At 36.1% G+C, this 19273-nt stretch overlaps 3 protein-coding genes across 3 annotated transcripts in view; 2 read left to right on the top strand and 1 right to left on the bottom strand.

Annotated features, from left to right (window-relative positions):
- The first annotated feature begins 394 nt into the window (after positions 1-394).
- Positions 395-1095, top strand: LOC131690549 (gamma-aminobutyric acid receptor-associated protein). Its single transcript, XM_058976414.1, has one exon. It carries the CDS (start codon positions 451-453, stop codon positions 805-807), a length of 357 nt encoding a protein of 118 aa, XP_058832397.1. The 5' UTR covers positions 395-450; the 3' UTR covers positions 808-1095.
- A 101-nt stretch (positions 1096-1196) lies between these two features.
- On the bottom strand, positions 1197-3331 carry LOC131690548 (uncharacterized). The gene is made up of 2 exons (XM_058976413.1): positions 1607-3331; positions 1197-1546 (listed from the first exon to the last, which is right to left on the bottom strand). Exons 1-2 carry the CDS (start codon positions 2912-2914, stop codon positions 1292-1294), a joined length of 1563 nt encoding a protein of 520 aa, XP_058832396.1. The 5' UTR covers positions 2915-3331; the 3' UTR covers positions 1197-1291.
- Positions 3332-18526: 15195 nt separating this feature from the next.
- The window catches only part of LOC131694340 (retinol dehydrogenase 14-like), a 73903-nt gene continuing 73156 nt past the window's right edge, over positions 18527-19273 (top strand). Inside the window, exon 1 of the mRNA XM_058983009.1 lies at positions 18527-18711. The gene's annotated coding sequence lies outside the window, so the exon portion shown is untranslated. The remainder of the gene's footprint in view (positions 18712-19273) is intronic.

The raw sequence follows: 19273 nt of genomic DNA, 5'->3' as shown, positions 1-19273 counted from the left end.
GGGTAAACATTTCTTGAGCGTTTTTTTCAAAACGTCATATCTGCAATGAGTTACTCTCTTTGTTTACTTTCTCTTTCGATTTTTACGGCGTCACTATAACACTTTTCACTTATTTTACAGTACAGATCGAAAGACGGTGGTTTTAACTAGCATATTATGCAAAGAGTTGAGAGATAAATGTTAAAATGACCGAATTATTAACAGAAGAGAAAGTAAACAAAGAGAGTAACTCATTGCAGATATGACGTTTTGAAAAAATGCCCAAGATTTCACGGACAGACCATATCACTACCATTAGTTCTCCATCGTGTGTGTGAGTGCTATGTGAGTTTTTCTACCTGATTATTGACAAATAATACAAAAGACGCAGTTTGCAAACCAGTTCAGCATTGAATATCGCGAAAGCACATTTTTTCGAGAAAAGTTACTATTTCATCAAAAACTAGAACAATGAAGTTTGTCTATAAAGAGGAGCATCCCTTCGAGAAGCGGAAGCAGGAAGGTGATAAAATACGTCGCAAGTATCCGGACCGTGTACCCGTCATCGTCGAAAAGGCCCCCAAGGCACGGATCGGCGATTTGGACAAGAAGAAGTATCTGGTTCCATCGGATCTGACGGTGGGACAGTTCTACTTCCTGATTCGCAAGCGAATCCACCTGAGACCGGAGGATGCTTTATTCTTCTTTGTCAATAATGTCATTCCACCCACGTCTGCCACCATGGGATCGCTGTATCAGGAGCACCACGAAGAGGACTTTTTCTTGTATGTCGCATATTCGGACGAGAATGTTTATGGAAGTCAGTAAAAATGTAGTGAAACTGTAGTTTAGAATGTGAGTTCTGCTAGTTTTTCATTTCTGGAATTAATTTTCAATAACCAACACCAGACGTGTTTGGTATTGGTACAAAAATGGCGTAGTATCTAAATGTATCAGATTGCAGTGTTAGTCATTTTTTATGCCAATAAGTGACGAAAAAATTAGCAGAACATGTTTTCCACTTTGTTTATTATGAATATTAGTTTAAATGCTATCAATACAATTTATGGTTGCAGATAATAAAATATCGCTTATATTGGGTTAAAAACTATAAATAAAAATTATTTTGAAAATGTCAAAATATAATCTATTGATATATACACCCCACATCTAAATAATGCTAAAACACAATTGACGAATGAAAAAAAAACTTAGTCACGTAAATAAAAATAAAGTAAATGCTAAAACACATTCGTTACAGACAACTCAAATCAAAAGAAAATATACAATCACATCATAAATTTAAAATACATCAGTACCACTGAAAGGGCAATTCCTGCTTCAGAACTCCGTTCGGATATTCGGCATTCCGGTAATAAATTTGAGTCTCTTCAACTAAGGCTAATGGCAATTCGTCTCCGCGATACAGTTCCAACACGTGACAGTTTGGAAGTTTTTTTCGAAGTTCAATAACACCCTGCGGACTAATTCGATAGCAGTCGTACAGGACAAGCTGTTTCAGCTGTGGCAAACGGAGAGCAATTGCATCCAAGGTGCAATCTTCGATCTGAAAGAAAGGATTGAGATTAACTGTTGTGGTAATGGTATTTAAAGCTTCCAAACTTACAAAATCGTTAAAGTAAAAAATTATCTTTCGTAACCGCGGACAGGTTATTCGTTCTTCAATATTCTTGGAAACCTGTATACCCCACAGACGCAGTTCTACTAGGTTTTCCATGTCGGTCAAGTGCTTAAATCCTTTGTCGCTCAGTTTGCTACAGAATGCCAGCTCTAGTCGTTCAACGGTGGGTGCATTCAGAGTAACTTTAATAAGTTGTTCGTTCTTAAGCTTGGTGTCGTGAATTTCCAACGATCGCAAACTATTCAAATCTTTGAGAAAATTTGTGAAATCCGTTCCAACATTATCTAAATGCAGCTGTCGAAGTTTAGTGAACGTTACATGTCTCCAGCTATATTTATGGATGCCTCGTATTTGCAGTTCTTCCAGAGCTTCCAGTCGTGCTAACATGTTAAATTTTTTACATTCCACTAATCCAGAAGACAGGAGGCTTAACTTTTGAAGCTGTGTTGATGTGCTACAAATTGCTGCTATAACATCATCGTTGATACTTGCCTCTAGCTTCAACACTCGCAATTGTTTCATTTGTTTGAACAGCTGAACCCACACGTAACCGGACACCTTAAGTTCCAATATTGTCAGATGACAAAAACTCATTTCAGAAAATTCCGCTTGATTGTAGCATCGATTGGTGGAGAATCTCAATGATTTTAGTTGCTGACTAAAGTATCGAGTCGTAGCGACGTCACGGAGATCAACGCATCCATGAATAGTTCTTATATTCAAGCTCTCCAGAATTGGCGCGTTGAAAGTAAAGTCCCTATATAGCCGACAGTCATCACCGATATCCAGTGTCAGTTTTTGAAGGTTTTTAAGCTCCGGAATTTTAAAATCCTCACTCAAATCGTCATAGTAAATTCCTCCTGAGACAACAAGCTCCTTCAAATCACCGAGCAGCTCCAAAATCTGCCACAATTCACTGCGTTTCAAACCGTGACAGTTAGTGAAACGTAGACACTCGATGGAATCGCAACACAGCTGCACCATAAAGAATAGGAACTCCCTTACCACCGGTCGCTCGAAATTAACATGGAAGAATTCCACATTGATATAATTCCGCTTACTTCTCATCATCACGTCGAACATGCGATCGACTAGTTCCTCAGTTTCTAGCTGCTCCAGACAGTTGACTTTCGTAGATATGCGCAAGTTGACATCTCGTAGTGACTTGGTCGTGTTGAACAGCATCCAGTTCCAAGATTTGCACACCAGCGACGCATTCTTCCGATCACGTAGCTCTTCCAGTTTATCCAGCACATTCCACATCAACTCCGGTGGAAGATTGTCGAGGTTCATCTTGTTTGAAAGTACTGATTGGCACTATTGTGGTTTTGCTTTTAAACATACATTTTATTACAAAATAGGTATTTTCCTACATAAATGCCGGTTTTTCGTTGGAGGCATAATGTGACACGATTAATTACCGAGGGATGCCTGACAGTTGGCTTCTTATGTATTGGTGAAATAGGTAAGATATTAAATATATATTAAATGTAATTGATGATTTTAGTGCGTGTGATTTCTGCAGGCCAGAAAGATGTAACTGTTTTGCTGGCATGTTTTGCGCTACCTATAGTTAATTTCTTTAGATGTCAACGTTGTCCCCAGCTGCCGGTAACGCGTTTTCATTTGCCCGAAAATGAAATCAAAATAAATTCTGTATTATCGCTTTCGACAGATTCATTTATCTACGGTCAACACAAACAAATCATGCTTCACGCATACCGTCGATCACTAGAATCAAATCAATATTAATTCGTCAAAAGGGCGAAACTGTTTTTTGTAAACAAACTTGTTTCGCTCATTAGTCTGCTGCAGAGTGGAATTTCATGAAAAATATGCGTTAATGTAAATTTTTACCCTTCGTAGAAGTAATTTCAATTGTTTTCTGCTTTGAAATTATAGTAAATTAAGAGAAATCATCAAAATAAAAGTTTGTTTACAAATCTTATTCGCCCTTTTGCAAATTTAGTATGGAAATAACTGTTGCAAACAATATCTCACCATAGACTTTTCTACGGCTCATGTACGTACACGCCACATGACACAAATACTACATCACAAGCTGGTGGAAAATAATAAACAAAGACGGCAAAAGTAAATGGGATTGTTTTCAACCAGGAAACTTCATTAGTGTTCGTGAGACCGGTCGCAAAGAACTCAATACGATCGTGAACCGACAAATGGGCGAAACTAACAAATGTACACAAACAGAGATTTGATTAATATCTGAAAGAGGAGTAAAAATACTTTATAAAAAATATAAAAACTCATTTATAAATATTTCACACTTCATAAAAATCAATAAAAAACAAAACGGCGAATCTGACTTTCAACTGTAAACAAAAAGCCAGGCGGGTTACGCCTCTGCATTACTAAGGTAGTGTATACAGGCGAAATTGACAGCATCATTGTTTACAAGGTCCGTAAACGAAATCGCCCCAAACAAAAACCAAGTGCTTGTTACGCCCAGGGGGAATAACAAATTTTCCCCTCCAGCGAGCACGGCGAAAGCCACATTTGATTTTTGTTTTTTGGCGACACTGCAGGGCGAAATTGAGAGTCGTCAAAACAAGAGGGCGACTCAAAAATGGCCTAATCAACATTTCATAACAACACTCGGCGAAATCTCGACAAACATATGATTACGGCCTAAAAGCCAACTGTCAAAATCCACTTTGAATGGAAATTCCGGACAAACCGTTACTAGTCGAACACAGTTCACAACAGTTTATGAAAGAGAAAACTTTTCTCTTTCGTTTACTACCAACATTTGTGTTTGGCGTGTAACGGTTTGTCCGGAATTTCCATTCAAAGTGGATTTTAACAGTTGGCTTTTAGGCCGTAATCATATGTCTGTCGAGAAATAATCTGTTTTCAATTTTATCAACGAAAACGTTATTATATAAAACATTTTAGTTATGCTTCCGAAAACTAGTATTGTTTCAAAGTGTTTCAATACATTTGAAGGCGCAGTATGCAAACACAGTTAAAATACGATTTAATTTTCTGAACCGAATTTTCAAAGCTATTTTTCTCGATTCGATATCATTGCGACTTCGGCCCTTTGGTCGATTCATGATCGAATACTTCTTTCCTCATTCTTATAGGAACCAGTCCACCTAAATTAAGCGTGCACTTTCACTAGCTTCCATCTAGTTTTGGGTGAAAAGTAAACCAAGATAAATATAATGCAGAGTGTATGTCCCGAGCTGCTCATGGATTCAAAATTCTTAGCACATAGGGTAAGATTCTTATTTTGGGCCCTTAGATATTTTGGACCCTTTTATGTATTTGTCTCTTTAATTAATAATTGTTCCAGATTCGTTCCGTTTTATGAAGGTATTTTCATTCCTGGTGCTGTTTTTTAATTTTGACATCATTAGCTCATTTATAATTGCATCAATTAATCAAAAATAATAGTTGAAAAAATGTAATAATTCTACGGTTGCCCAGAGGAATTGGCAGTACTAACGGGTTTTCAAATTGGATTTAAATGTGCAATTTAATAGATCTGCAATGATCTAATAATTTTGCTGTCTTTCGATTATGCATTTCACGTATTTGTAACGGTTTCTCTGTCAAGTTTTACACGGAAAAAGTTTTCTAAATATGTGTAAAAAATGGGTACCAATTTATTTTGTACACCGCTGTATTTTTTCTTGATAGTAGTTTTTCATCAAGTTAGAGTAACCTCAAGAGGGTCTTCTACTCGCGAGGCTTAAAACTTTATAAATTGTAAGGGCATGTTCAGGAGCGTTTTATTTTGTATAGAAGTTTCAAAGTAGAACTGGAACTGAAACATTCACATCCCCAGCAGAGCGTTTTGTTTTATAATTTCGAACAGTTTTGTTTCAAAATTTAAAACTGTTATACGACTCCGTTCTATTTGTTGCTGATTTTAAAACACGTTTAGAGCTGTGTTTTAAATACATGCAAAGTTTCCAGCACAGACACTTAGACCCGATAGACTGGGGAAAAATAAATTTGAATGCAGTAACGCTGAAGGAATGGTGAGACATGAATTTTAAACTGAATAGAACATCCGTCAAAAATGCTGCTGGGGACAGCAAGTTCTAGTTTTAAAATTTTCAGTTTTATATAATAGAACTGTCAAAATTATGAATCTAGAACTGAAACATTCCTGAACATGCTCTAAAGCATCTACTCAATGGATTTTGAATCTTTTTTTGGAATATACATATTTTGACTTTTCAACTTTACTTTTGATGATGAAAAGAAAAATCTTTAGCGACCTTGAAATTTAATTGATGACATTGATGTTGAAACTGCATGGGTCCTGCTTAAGTAATGTTGAGGCAAATTAGGTAATCTGTAATCAGAAAACTCATATTTTTTATAATCATAGTCACGTTGGCTATGTTTTTAGGATAGGGATTTTTTTTATTTTATGATTTGTAAAAGTAATGTAACGATTTGTGAAAATTTCCAACATTTTCGTTATTTTTTGGCCTATTAGGGGCTATAAAAATGGAACAAATTGACATCTTACAAATCCCTCTGTGGAAAACAAAACGGTATGTTTTCTGAACATTTGGAGAAAAAATTATTGAAATCGGACCAGTACTTCTATGAAAAGTCTTACTTTACCGCTTAAAAAACACTACTTTCGGAAAAACGCGTTTAAAGATAAAGTACAGTGTATAACTCGATTGTAAAACCTTACTAGTTAATCTGCTATACCGGGGCCGTAGAGCTCACCTTCCTCTTCACGAAAATGTTCTTGGTTGTCCACATTTTGCTCGCATTGCACGAAAAAAAAATGTACCCAAAATCGTGAATAAAGTGCCATGAATTCTGGAACAATCACGTTTTACATTTCTAAGAAAAGAAATGTATAGAATTCGCTGAGTTATCAAAAACATCGCGAAGCATCAAATTCTAAATGTTCTCAATCGATATAATATCCGAAGAGAGTGATAAGACTTATAAGAAATGTCTCATCACACTATTAGGTGGATTAAAAGCCTTTTTACGTTATGAAAACAGGACCATGAAAAAAAATCATGTGTTTTATAATTATGTTCAATTTCCTTTCAGTTGCGCCCGCATAATGCTTTTACTAGTGAGAATATTTGTTTTTGTTTTGTGAACTTCAGTCACGGTTTCCGTCAAGTTATTTCTAATTCGATTTTCAGTACCCGAGCTAGTTCACAACTTTAGGAACATTATTCATAAAATCAAAGGTTGACGCATGATGTTTTCCATAGATATAGGAACATTAGTTCACAAAATCAAAATATCCTGTTCTCGTGAATTATTTCACAAAATTCGGAATTTTATTAATGAATCCATTCAATGCCAGTGAACTAATTCATGATCTCTAACATTTTAGCCACGATCCAATATCCGTACTCGCGAAGTAGTTCACAAAATCATCAAATATTATTCATATATTCGAGAACTGGTTGATGGTTCCTAATATATTTGTTACGATCCAATATCCGTGCTTGTGCAATAGTTCACGAAATCATGAAATATTATTCATGTATTCGTGAATTGGTTCATGATACCTAGTATAATAGTCACAACTTATGTTACTATGTTTTAATTGCCGCAGAGTTCTACTGTATCGTGCCGGCGTCGGCGGTAAAACATGATGATGAGTTATGTTCTATCAATGACCAAACTCCTACTTAGCAGAAGGTAAAGGATTCTTCACATTTCCTTTCGATCATGTCCATATGAGCCTGCCTAATCCTAGTTTTCCGTTCTAAGTTTATAACTGATTCACTCTAGAATACCTACCCGTATTTCAATTCCATTTGCTTTCGTTTCTCTTAGTCCTAAATTTGCCGAAAATAGCCGACAAAATCGATATAGTCACAACTTACCATTCGTTTTCGTGAAAAAGTTCACGAAATCAAAATATGATTCATGTTTTCTTGAACTGGTTCATGATCCCTAATACATGATTTACAATCTATTTTCTGTGCTGGTGTTATTTCGAAAATATCCATATACATTTACAATTTCATGCAACATGGTAATGAAACTTTCACGTGAACTCTTTCACCAAATTTGGAGCATTATTCGTGGAACCATTTTTGTTCCATGCACTTTTTCATGCAATGTCCAGCTGCTATCGACCAGTAATAAGTACGAGGAGTAGATATAAAAAAAACTATTAGGATCTCAAACAACGTTATTCATTGTGATATCCGAACAGAAAACGAAAACTGCGCTGAGAACCCCAAATAGTGTGCGTGATATAGTTCACAGAACAAGATATCGCGAATCAGTCACATTTTTATGATTCAGTTTATATTGTCACGTTATTCCGAGTAAAAAAAACCGATACTAACCAAAAAATAATAGATCACGATAAGGCGAAGAGAGCTTACGAATACCATGATAAAAATTCCGATATCATGAACATTAGTTACATTACTTTTTGAAAGTAAGCTCTAAAATAAAATATCAAAACAAATAAAATATCACGATAACATGAACTGAAATTACGAACATCGTGAATAAGATCCTGAAATCATGAACACAAATCACACAACTAGTGACAAAAATGTCTAAAATCATGACTAAGATCATGAAATCATGGCCATGAATTGCTTTATTCTTGACTAAAATATCACGAAAACATGATATTAAGGTACAAAAATCGTCACTATGATCCTGAAATCATGAACACAAATCACGCAACTAGTGACAAAAATATCTAAAATCGTGACTAAGATCCTGAAATCATGAACATGAATCATTCTACTCATGACTAAAATATCATGATAACTTGAATAAATATTACGAAAATCGCGACTAAGATCTTGTAATCATGAACCTTCATCCTGCTAGTCTGACATAAAAATCCGACAGAAAACTCATGAATAAAACAGCACGATAACGTGATGATAATTCAACAGAATCGCGAACAAGCTCTTGAAATCATGAACAACGTTCGACTGTCGACTGTTTATTCTCAAATCATGAACAAGAATCACAACAAAAACTAAACTATCAGGGAACAACAGTAACCCAACCAAACATTTTACAAATATATTGATAATTGGTGGAATTATGGCTTTGTTTTTTAAAGGCTATGCACTCACTGTAAAAATCGACTTTTAAACCGAGGCCCGGAGGGCCGAGTGACATACACCATTCCATTCAATTCGTCGAGATCGGCAAATGTCTGTGTGTGTGTGTCATTTAAACTCACACAATTTTCTCAGAGATGGATGAACCGATTTTCGCAAACTTAGTTTTATCTGAAAGGTATAACGCTCCGATAAGCTGCTATTGAATTTTTAGTTGATCCGACTTCCGGTTCCGGAGTTACGGGTTGAAGAGTGCGGTCACACAGAAAATTCCCATATAAACTGGTACCACCATGATGCTCAAATGATGTAAAACATATTAAAATAGATGTAATATTACTCTAGTTTGCGGGTCTAGATCACTAATGATCAATCAAAGCAGCTTTGACCACATTGGCCACCTATGACGGTTCATGACGCCCCCGGGGAACCCGCCAAGTTCCTAAGCTAATATCACACCCATTCCCCAACGAATTCTCTACCGATTTTTACAAACTTGATTTCAAATGAAAGATACAGTAATACCATTGACTGCTGCTGAATTTCATTCGGTTCTGACTTTTGCTTCCGGAGTTACAGGAGTGTTAACAAGGATACACTGGAATTTCCTATATAAATCGGTACAATCGTAATAACTCAGAGGCTAAAAACTACTGAAATGGTCACCAAATTACTTCTAATCGCAGATCTAGATCACTGATTGCCAATCAAACATTCTTTGAATATATTGTCCACTATCGACGATTCCGGAGGTCCGGAATTGCGGGCATATTCCACAATTAAAGTCACATCGGTTCTTCGGTGATGACTGAACCGATTTTCTCAAACCAAGTCTCAAATGGAAGGCAAAATATGCAGTTGAGTATTGCGTTGCCACCCCTCACCCCCGCCTTGCCCTTACACCTTCCTCCTTTATCACTCCCCTCCTCTTGGACCACCCTCACGCCCGCATTTCCTTCATCCATCCCGTATACCGAAATAAGATGAAGGATTTCTGACGCATTCTCCACTCCCACTCTACTAACCCCCATTCCACCAACATTTCAAAATATAATCACATGAAGATAACATTGAACTCATGCTGATTAAGCTAATTAAATATTATTCTTTTGCCTTTCTCATATAGAAAGGTTATGCAATTGCTCCAAAAACCGGCTGGCTAACCGAGGCCCGGAGGGCCGAGTCTCATATAACATTCAACTCAGTTCGCCGAGATCGCAAAATATCTGTGTGTATGTATGTGTGTATGTATGTATGTATGTATGTATGTATGTATGTATGTATGTATGTATGTATGTATGTATGTATGTATGTATGTATGTATGTATGTATGTATGTATGTATGTATGTATGTATGTATGTATGTATGTATGTGTGTGTATATGCGGATTTGTTAACAAAATGCCCACATCGGTTACTCGGAGATGGCTGAACCGATTTTTACAAACTAAGATTCAAATGAAAGGTGTAATATCCCATAGGTTGCTATTGAATTTCATTTTCAACCGACATCTTATTCTGGATTACGAGTTGAAGAGTATGGTTACAAAACAAAATTTGTTGATTTGTCCACATCGGTTTCTTGGAATTTTCTGAACCTATTTTGACAAACTTGATTTTAAATGAAATGTCCATCAGCTGCTGTTGAATTTTGTGTGGATCCGAGTTCTGGTTCCTGAATTACAGGGTGATACGTACGATCACGCAGCAAATCCCGATTCTAACGAATTCTGCGATGAATGTAAAAAGGTGATTTTTTTCCAAAATGTAAACGCAACTGTAAACACCAACAGTCATTCAAAGTCTCTTTGGCCACACTGGCCACCATCGACGGATCCAGAAGCATCCAAATTCAGAATAACGGTTATATTGGTTTCTCGAAAATGGCTAGACCGATTTGATCAACTTAGTCTCAAATGAAAGGTGTTGCGTCTCCGGAAACTGATATTAAATTCCATCTTCATCCGACTTCCGGCTCCAGAGTTACGGGTTGTGGAGTGCGATCACATAGAAAACTCCGATTCAAACCGATACCGCGATGAATGCAAAAAGGTGCTCTTATATATACTTACCAAGTGTAATAAGAATGAAAGACATTTCCATAATGTTATGTTGTACGAACCAGCTATTAAATCATAGTTTGGAGAAATGAGAAAGGCACAATTGCACCTCTAGGTGGATTAAAACAGGTTTTTATTTAAGATATTTGCGGCGATCACGATTGAAGACAAATAAATCAACTGAAATCCCAAAACTCCAAAAAAAAAATCCATTAGTGTATAAGCATTTCTCGTACTTTAGCGATTAGTTGAATAAATAGTATTTTGTTTCCTACATCTGGGAACGCTTTTCCTAAAAAGAATCGCTGCTTTAAGCTCTTAACCCTTTCATGCCCAACTTTTTTCTAGGGTAGGGTTTAAAACTATTTTTCCTTGAAAACGGCGGGGTCAAGAAACACGAAAAGCCTTTTTTCATAAAGATAGGTGCTTCCCTCGCAGTGTTAGAAGCTGCTCAATTTTTACCTTCCAATGCTCAATACAATTCTCCAAGAATACTTACAATAGTCTAATTGCGTGGAAAACGTAGCGGAGGACAGTCTAAATCGATATGATTTATCAGTTTTCAATAATATTGCAACATAACGAAGATATATGAAAAATTCATTTTCCGTCTTCAACGCAAACTGTCCCTGGCAGCACTGCTCTGTCGGCATCCAATCAGACTAATTGCAATAACTTCAGTTCTAGAGCTGATCCTTGTAACTGTTAATACTCAAATGAAAGGCAATAGTCACATGATTATATGTTTTTGTGAGCAAATCTTGCCTCAATCAAAAGTTATAGCTGTTTAAAAACGTTGTTGTCCACAAACAACATGAGCATGAATGGGTTAAAATTGTATTAAAAAGTTCTCATCTACAAAACAAAAATGTATGCATAAAAAAGGAATCGATACTAAGATACTAGAAAAATTAATTACCATTGAAAAAAATTGAAGCATATCGGTTGAGTGGTTTTTCGACAATCGTGATCACGGAAAACCATTTTTGAAAGAACATTTCGAGAAAATCGTGTTCAAAATTTCAAGTTACCATTGCTCTTTGTAGACGAAGCGCGCTTGGAAGCGCTGTAACTTTCGATCTATTTCTCGGATCTCTATAAAATTTTGGAAAAATATTCTACTTTCAGATAAAGCAATAAAAAAAATTCGATTTGTTGAAAAATAAAAAGGCATGAAGCCCCTTAATAAGGTAGAAAATTTTCGCAATTTACAACGGAAGTACGCGAAAAAAGTTATGTAGCCCACTTTTTGAGAAAGAGTCTTATAAAACTTATAGTAGAAAAAATCAGAATGAATTTACAAAAATCAAATGAGATAGAAGAAGGGTAAAGTGCCTATTTTCACCATACTAAGGAGAGTGCCTCACTAATTCATTAATGACTCAGCCTACAATCAATGGAATGCATACAAATTAGCATCAACAGCTTCGCTTTGCCGTTAAGAACTGTGATAAAAACAAATGCGCTGAAAACGGCGAACTTCTCGTGCTTGAGTGCAACGAAAACTCAAATCGAGTGCCCCTCTTCTTGTGCTACCATTTGACTAGAACAAAGATGGAAGACACTGTTCTAACCAACAGCTTCAAATGGGTATAATAGAAACATGACCCTACTATGTTGAAGAACGAATGCTAGGATATTCAGCCTAATTCGGACCCCTCCTTATTTTGGACGCTTGTCACACCTTTGTCTGCCAATTCCTCCAAATCCGTTTGGTTTGATGAAGTTAATTACATTTTGTGGATTGTTGCTTCAAATTAATCAAAATTCACAGTTGAAAAATTGACATCTAAAACGATTCATAATTCCAGATTGCTAAGAGGAATTGGGAGTGAAGTAATTCATATTAAAATTGGATTTGTGCGATGCATTTTTAAATTCTCGAAGAGAAGATCCAATTTATCAGTACCCGATTTTATTAGCCCCCGATTTTATCTACCTCCGATTTTATCAGATTTTTGACCCAGCTTTATATATAAATTGATAGTTTGATGGACTCTAGCAGACGAACCAAGTTGAAGTCGAGTAAATCCTTTCTAGAGTACATTTTTCTTATCTTAGAGATCCGAAAGATGCAAAAAAAAATTTTTTTTTTATTTTGCGCTGTCAGACCACCTTAAGGGAAGTTTAAGCTAAGTAATTAGGAAAGGCTATGAGGCTGTATCTAGGGACCAAAGAAGAATATTTTAAGCGCTTCGGTTTCTTAAAAAGAAAGCAAAATATATGTTCCGATTTTATCAATGTCCCGGTTTTATCAGCCTAAAATTCACCAAGGGGCTGATAAAAACGGGTCTTCCCTGTAATTTGGGTTATGCATTTTTTATATTTGAAATGGTTCGATTGTAAAGTTTTTATTAGAAGTATAAAATCAATAGTGTACAAAACATGTCGTAAAAAAAGGGCCATATGATTTTGGGTACAGCTAGACTTTCTTTAGCAGTCTTTTTATCAATTTAGAATTACCAAAATATTAGAAATCAAGTAGCGATGGGTCGAATGCAGATTATATTCTGATTTCTTCTCAAATCATTAGCAAGTTAAATGAAATTATGACAATTCAATGTTATTTATGTTTCACTCGAACACAAACGAATGCTATCCTCTGTTTATCGCCGAAACGAATAATAATTGAAAATAGAAGCCGAACTGATAACAACCAAAATATGAGTCAGTTCTTCTATCATCAGTGACACATTATGGAAGTGTTTCGTCTTCACATTCGTGTTCATTTACCATCGTTTTGTGCATCTGTTTTATTGTTAGACCATGATATTTGCTTGCCTTGCATGGTAAAGAAACCTAGGTATACGTAGTAGAAATCTGCACAAATTCAACAGCTGCGTAGATACGGTGACCTCCGTAAAGTGTGACTAGCTACCTGTTAACTTTCGGCGGAAAGTTTGTTTTTATACAACAACATTCTGCAATTTTTTTTGCAGCTGTTGATATTATTATTTTCCCTGTATGCTTAACCCAAGCATGTTTTAGAGGTTAAAGATCGGGCATGTAGTCATACAGTTCAAAAAAGCGCTGTTAACGTTGACACAACGTGCATGTTATTTCTGTATACAGCATGTTTTGCTAAATGACCATGTGGCTATATGCTAGATCTGCAGCATTACTTGAATTTTCTTTCTTTTTAATTACTATACCGGTTCAGAGAAACAGAAAAAACAAAACTAGTAAAATCATCCGGTCACTGAATGGGTTTCCAGCAATTCAGCTTATGCCGGCGTTTGGGACTTCCTTTTTGGATAATACAAAATTCGATGATTTGCAATTCTGAATTGGTTGACAACACAGCTATAGGTAACATGTAGAGATGGTCGGGTTTCAATTTTTTCGAACCCGAACCCGAGAGAAAGAAAAATGAAAAACCCGAACCCGACCCGAGCCCGAACATTTTAAAACTTAAACCCCCGAACCCGACTCGTACTCGAGAATAAAAATTTTGTAAAACCCGAACCCGACCCGACCCCGACAATTCTAAAATTTGAAAACCCGAACCCGACCCGAAGCCGAAAATTTAAAATTTGAGAACCCCGATCCGAACCCAACTTGTTAACACGGAGAATCAACCAAAGATCTCGATCGAATATTTGCAATTCTAGGTAACCGAGCTGGACCCTAGGCTCTTCTATGAATAATAGAATCACGCGAATCTGAAGTAGCACCATACACATTGAGTTATATCTGCCTATGGTAAAACGAATCACTGTTGAGTAGAATCCGTATTTATATTTACTATTATTGAACGTCGAATTTGTAATGTTTTAAAAAACTTATAAATCGTCGATATCTTAACCGGGAATTAGGTTAATAGGTGACTAACTCATAGGGAAACAGAAAGCTTAATGATCACAGTTTCAAACAACCTTGCTCGTAGGAAATTGGCAATTCGTATTCGACAGTTTACATGACGTCACCCAAGTTACTGGTTGGTACGGTTAAACTTGTATCAAAAGCTATCAATCAAGATTCTCTGACGCGTTCTTGATGTCCCATCATTAGTGTTAGGCCGATCTATGATGGGGTATCTAAGTTATTTTATGCTTCAGATTATACTGTAAGCGCGCCAGTAGAGATGCTTGGACATCTTCAATGGAGCTCTCGAAACGACTCCAAACTTTAAAAAAATACGTTAAAAGCTAGGTTTAGGTCTGATGGAACAAAGACGGTCTCTAGAAAATAAATTTGGCTTAAACTATCTGCTTTTAAAAAATATTGTGCCCTTTTTAAATTTGAGCCGCCATAATGCCACCAAAGTACCACCAAATTTGTGAGTTCGAATCCTTGTTATTCCGTTACAGTTCATTTTAATTGCAAGCAATCTTTATCATGAATCAATTTGATTATTAAACTTCCGTTAATGCAGGTACAACCTATTTGTTTCATTTGACCAACTTAACAGTGCTCGCTTAAAGTTTGTATGGGGTACAAATGTACCCCACAAAACCGTTTACGTTAGTGTTTTGTCATATGTACATAATTCGGAAAATTTATTAAATCTTTTTTTAAAGCAAAATATCGATACATAGTAAGCGAGAAACTTGTGTAAAATTGTATAAGTTCCAACTCTGCCGAATAATAGAATCTCTTATTTGATATAACAAAGCACTATAATGGGCTTGGATCGGTATCGTAATTTTTGCTTTTGCGGATGAAAGAGGCAAAACATGTTCGTGAATATGATTTGTATATAGTATGCAAGACACACCATTCGATTCGCCATCTTCTGCAACCCAGACTCTGGATCATACTTACTTTATATACACGTATTCCATTCCGTTACTGCATATTGCTGTATTTTTACCGCTTGGTGTTCAAAAAAGTATCGGAATAAATACACTCTTTGACCGGTTTTTGAATATTTTAATCTATAAGGAAACTTGGTAAGCTTTACAACGCCGTATAGATAGTCAAAATCGATTTGAAACTACCGGAGTTATAACAATATGAATGAATTTTGACGTATTTTAAAGACTATGTTCTATACAAAATGAATTATTACATAATTAAATAGTCAAAACACGAATATTTTTGAACAGATTACTTTACGAATGATTTTAGAATAAAACTATCCAATTGTAAAATTAATAAAATTATATATGCGAGCGATTTTAGCTCTGGGGTACACATGTACCCCACAAAACCGGATACGTAGAGAAAAAGTCGCCGCGGCCTAAGTATCAGTTTTAAAGTATCTGTCGAAATTTATATTCTATAATGGAAAGTTGAACCGATATTTTCCAATAAATTGCTGTTGACTTGATTATTACTAATTATCAAGGAAAATAAATCGCAAAGAGATTTTAGATGTGAAACACGTATTCATGAATGTTCGTTTAAAACATTAAATAATTCAGCGAATCTGAAGAGACGGAATTTAATGCAAGAATGAAAAAATACAATATTTTAACACCAGAAAATACGACGAATTTTAGCGATTCAAGGGTGCTAACATTTGGTACGGTTATATGTGTCATCCATTCGTATCACGAAGTATAATTCACTACTACAAAAAGAGACTGCGTTTTGTGCACAGACGCAAACAGCGTCAAGAAATGGTTGGGTTGATTTGTTCAAAGCCCGAACCCGACCCGACCCCGATAATTTGTAATTTGAAAAACTTGAACCCGACCCGAGCCCGAAAGTTCAAAATTTCAAAAACCCCGACCCGACCCGAACCCGAGAATTTCTAATTTGAAAACCCGGAATCCGACCCGAACCCGAGAAGCTTAAATTTACAGAACCCAAACCCGACCCGAAACCCGACGGGTTCGGGTCGGGTCCGGGTTTCGGGTCCAAAAACCCGAACCCGCCCATATCTAGTAACATGGTGCTTCAAAAAGCAAATATGGAATGAATTTTTCAAGTGACTAATCATAGGTTGTACGTCTTCTCAAATACAACAAACGATAACGTTTAAAATACTCCCAAAATTTTGATTTATAGCCAAGAAAACTGAATTGTGATTTATCCACCTAAAAGTGAGATAGAAAATTTATTTCTACTAACTTTCGAGAGAGAGAGTCATGATGTCAATGAGAAAGTTGTAGAAAATTTTACTACGAGAAAACTTGTTAAGCATGCAAACTCTCCAAAATGTAATGGCGTTGAGATAAAGCGCATTGTTCGCGGAAAGCACCCAAAAATCATTTTTTCATTATAACTTTTTTCTGGGATTTTTTCAATTCTTTAAATGTTCTAAAAAGTTGTTGAAATTGACAAACTACAGATATTTGTCGAAACTGCATTTTTATCACAATTCGTGTAATTTTGTTTTGAAAATGCATATGCCATTGTGTTTCTCATATAGTTTTACATATAAAACATCGTATACATCAAGATTACTTGATCCACTTCCCAGGCACACCCATTTGAAGCAAAAAAAAATCTCTGCACGTTTCTCGCTATATCTCTGTAACCAAGGCGAATTTCAAAATTCTGAAAACGATCTTGTAGAGATTTTTTAGACAAGTAATGTGGCGTATCTAACTCAGCTTACCCCAAAATGGCGTTTGTCATAAGATAGCACAACAGCGATGACATATTATCAGCTGTTGAAATAGTACACAGGATGGAATGTTTCCATAACACGTTCTTTGCTATACTCGATCAGAATGAAATAACAAGATTGTAACAGAATGCAATTTTCATTACAAATTGTGGATATCTTCCTAAGAAGTAAATTGGTCAAAATCAATTTGTGCAGCAGCGCACGATATCTACTTTAGTAATTTGGATTAACGTTTCGATTTCATCCCGGTATTATCATCCATTACCAGTCGTTTCGTTCGGTGAAAACATGTAATGTTTCCATTTTCGGTACTAACTTATATGTGTGCGGTTAATACAAATTGCCACAGATGAGATGAAATCGTAACGTTATTCCAACTTAATAAAACATGATATTGATATATAAGTTTCAGTTTTTATTAAAATATATGCTTTATGCTCATAAACCATACGATCAAAACAGTAAGATCTTTTATCTACGAAATATGTTTCATTAAATTTTATTGTCTTGAAACGTAAATGCATATGAAATTTGTTCAATTAGAGTATAATGGTAAGATTATTATACTAATATCCGTTACGAAAAAAGACCTAATACTAGCGGCTACACATTCAACACAGTTTACTACGTGTCATTTTCTTTTTTCTTCAAACGAACGAATAGTTCACACATTTCGCATCACGTATCAGCGGAATTCCTACGGGTTCCCTTTCCCATTGTTGTTGAAGTCTCTCGACCGCTCCCTCACGATATCGGTCGTCAGTAAAGTGAAAAATAAACCTGTTTTTTCGTTTGTTTTGCTGCCATTGATGCTCACTTTCCCCTCACATGCCTACCGAGCGGATCCAGCACAGCAACGTTAACAATGATTACGCAATCTTTACCGTATGGAGGATAGGAATCGCAACGTGTCTTTTGTTGCTCGCCATCGTCTCCGCGTTCGCACGAGCTAATGTGTGGGGGACGTGGAAGATCCATTGTTCCATATGTATGCCCATCCGTCATGATTTCTTTGTTCAGACAGTAAATGAATGTGCCTGCGGAAATTTGCTAGGAAGCACATCGACCTACAGGTGTTGGACTCGAAGTTCCATATGCAGGTTGCATCGAAAAAATCTCTGGGTCGATCGTCATGGTGTTTACGTTCAAGTTTAAATCGTGCATACCATCGCCGATCCAGCGTGGAGATGCCGGTGGTAATGTTGGTTGAAGATTTGCGTTTGGTTTCGCTTCCCAGCTTTTAGTCTGCCGTAGGCACTCGAACTGGTCGTATTGATATTGTATTGATATATTTTGTTACACTGATTTCGGACATAGTGCAAGTGTCTTCCTCAGCACGGGTGGTCGATTTGAGCTTGTTGGAGAATATCCCGTCACTGATTGAATTCTACTGGTTGATCATCTTGCGTGAAAAGCAGACAAGATGCAAGGCCACTAAGTATAGTAAGTACCTACATAATGTGCCCAAAAGTTTAAAGTTCCTTGAAATTGTAAAATACAGTATGTGATATTTTTCATGTATCATCGAAAAATAATGCTAAGTGGAGTACTTTTCAAGAAACAGTCAGTATTAGACAGAAATAGTCAATATAATAAAAGTTCCATATACAGGTTACAGTGAAGTAATAACGAAACTTTTCAGATTTTAGATGTTAATACCTTATTTCCAAAAGGCTACTTTAGTTTATAAAGATAGATATAATTTTTTTTTAGTTTTCGGTCGAAAAAGAATACTTTTCGAGTCGAAAACAAACAATCAAATCATGACAAAAACTGGAAACAATTTCTGACTGTCCTCAGGAGGTTGTTCTTAAGTTTCATATGTATGAAACTCTGGGATAACAGAGGTTTATCCGGAACGAAAAAGTGAAGTTATGAAACGCTCAGATGCTCGCTTTTGACGGCTCTGTGTGAAATAGGCTTGCAAATATCGAACTTCCCCCGCCGTTTTAGATTTTTATTTCTGAAAATCAGTTTTTGTTTTATATATAATAGTTGCAAATTT

The sequence above is a fragment of the Topomyia yanbarensis genome, chromosome 3, assembly GCF_030247195.1.
Source record: "Topomyia yanbarensis strain Yona2022 chromosome 3, ASM3024719v1, whole genome shotgun sequence".
NCBI lineage: Eukaryota > Metazoa > Arthropoda > Insecta > Diptera > Culicidae > Topomyia > Topomyia yanbarensis.
Note: the sequence above shows the minus strand (reverse complement) of the source record. Positions and strands in the feature narration are given on the sequence as shown.

Coding starts and splice junctions, on each gene's coding strand:
- LOC131690548 (XM_058976413.1), bottom strand. CDS start 2,914: ATGAACCTCGACAATCTTCCACCGGAGTTGATGTGGAATGTGCTGGAT. Junction 1,547..1,606: donor TTTTTTACTTTAACGATTTT/GTAAGTTTGGAA, acceptor CCTTTCTTTCAG/ATCGAAGATTGCACCTTGGA.
- LOC131690549 (XM_058976414.1), top strand. CDS start 451: ATGAAGTTTGTCTATAAAGAGGAGCATCCCTTCGAGAAGCGGAAGCAG.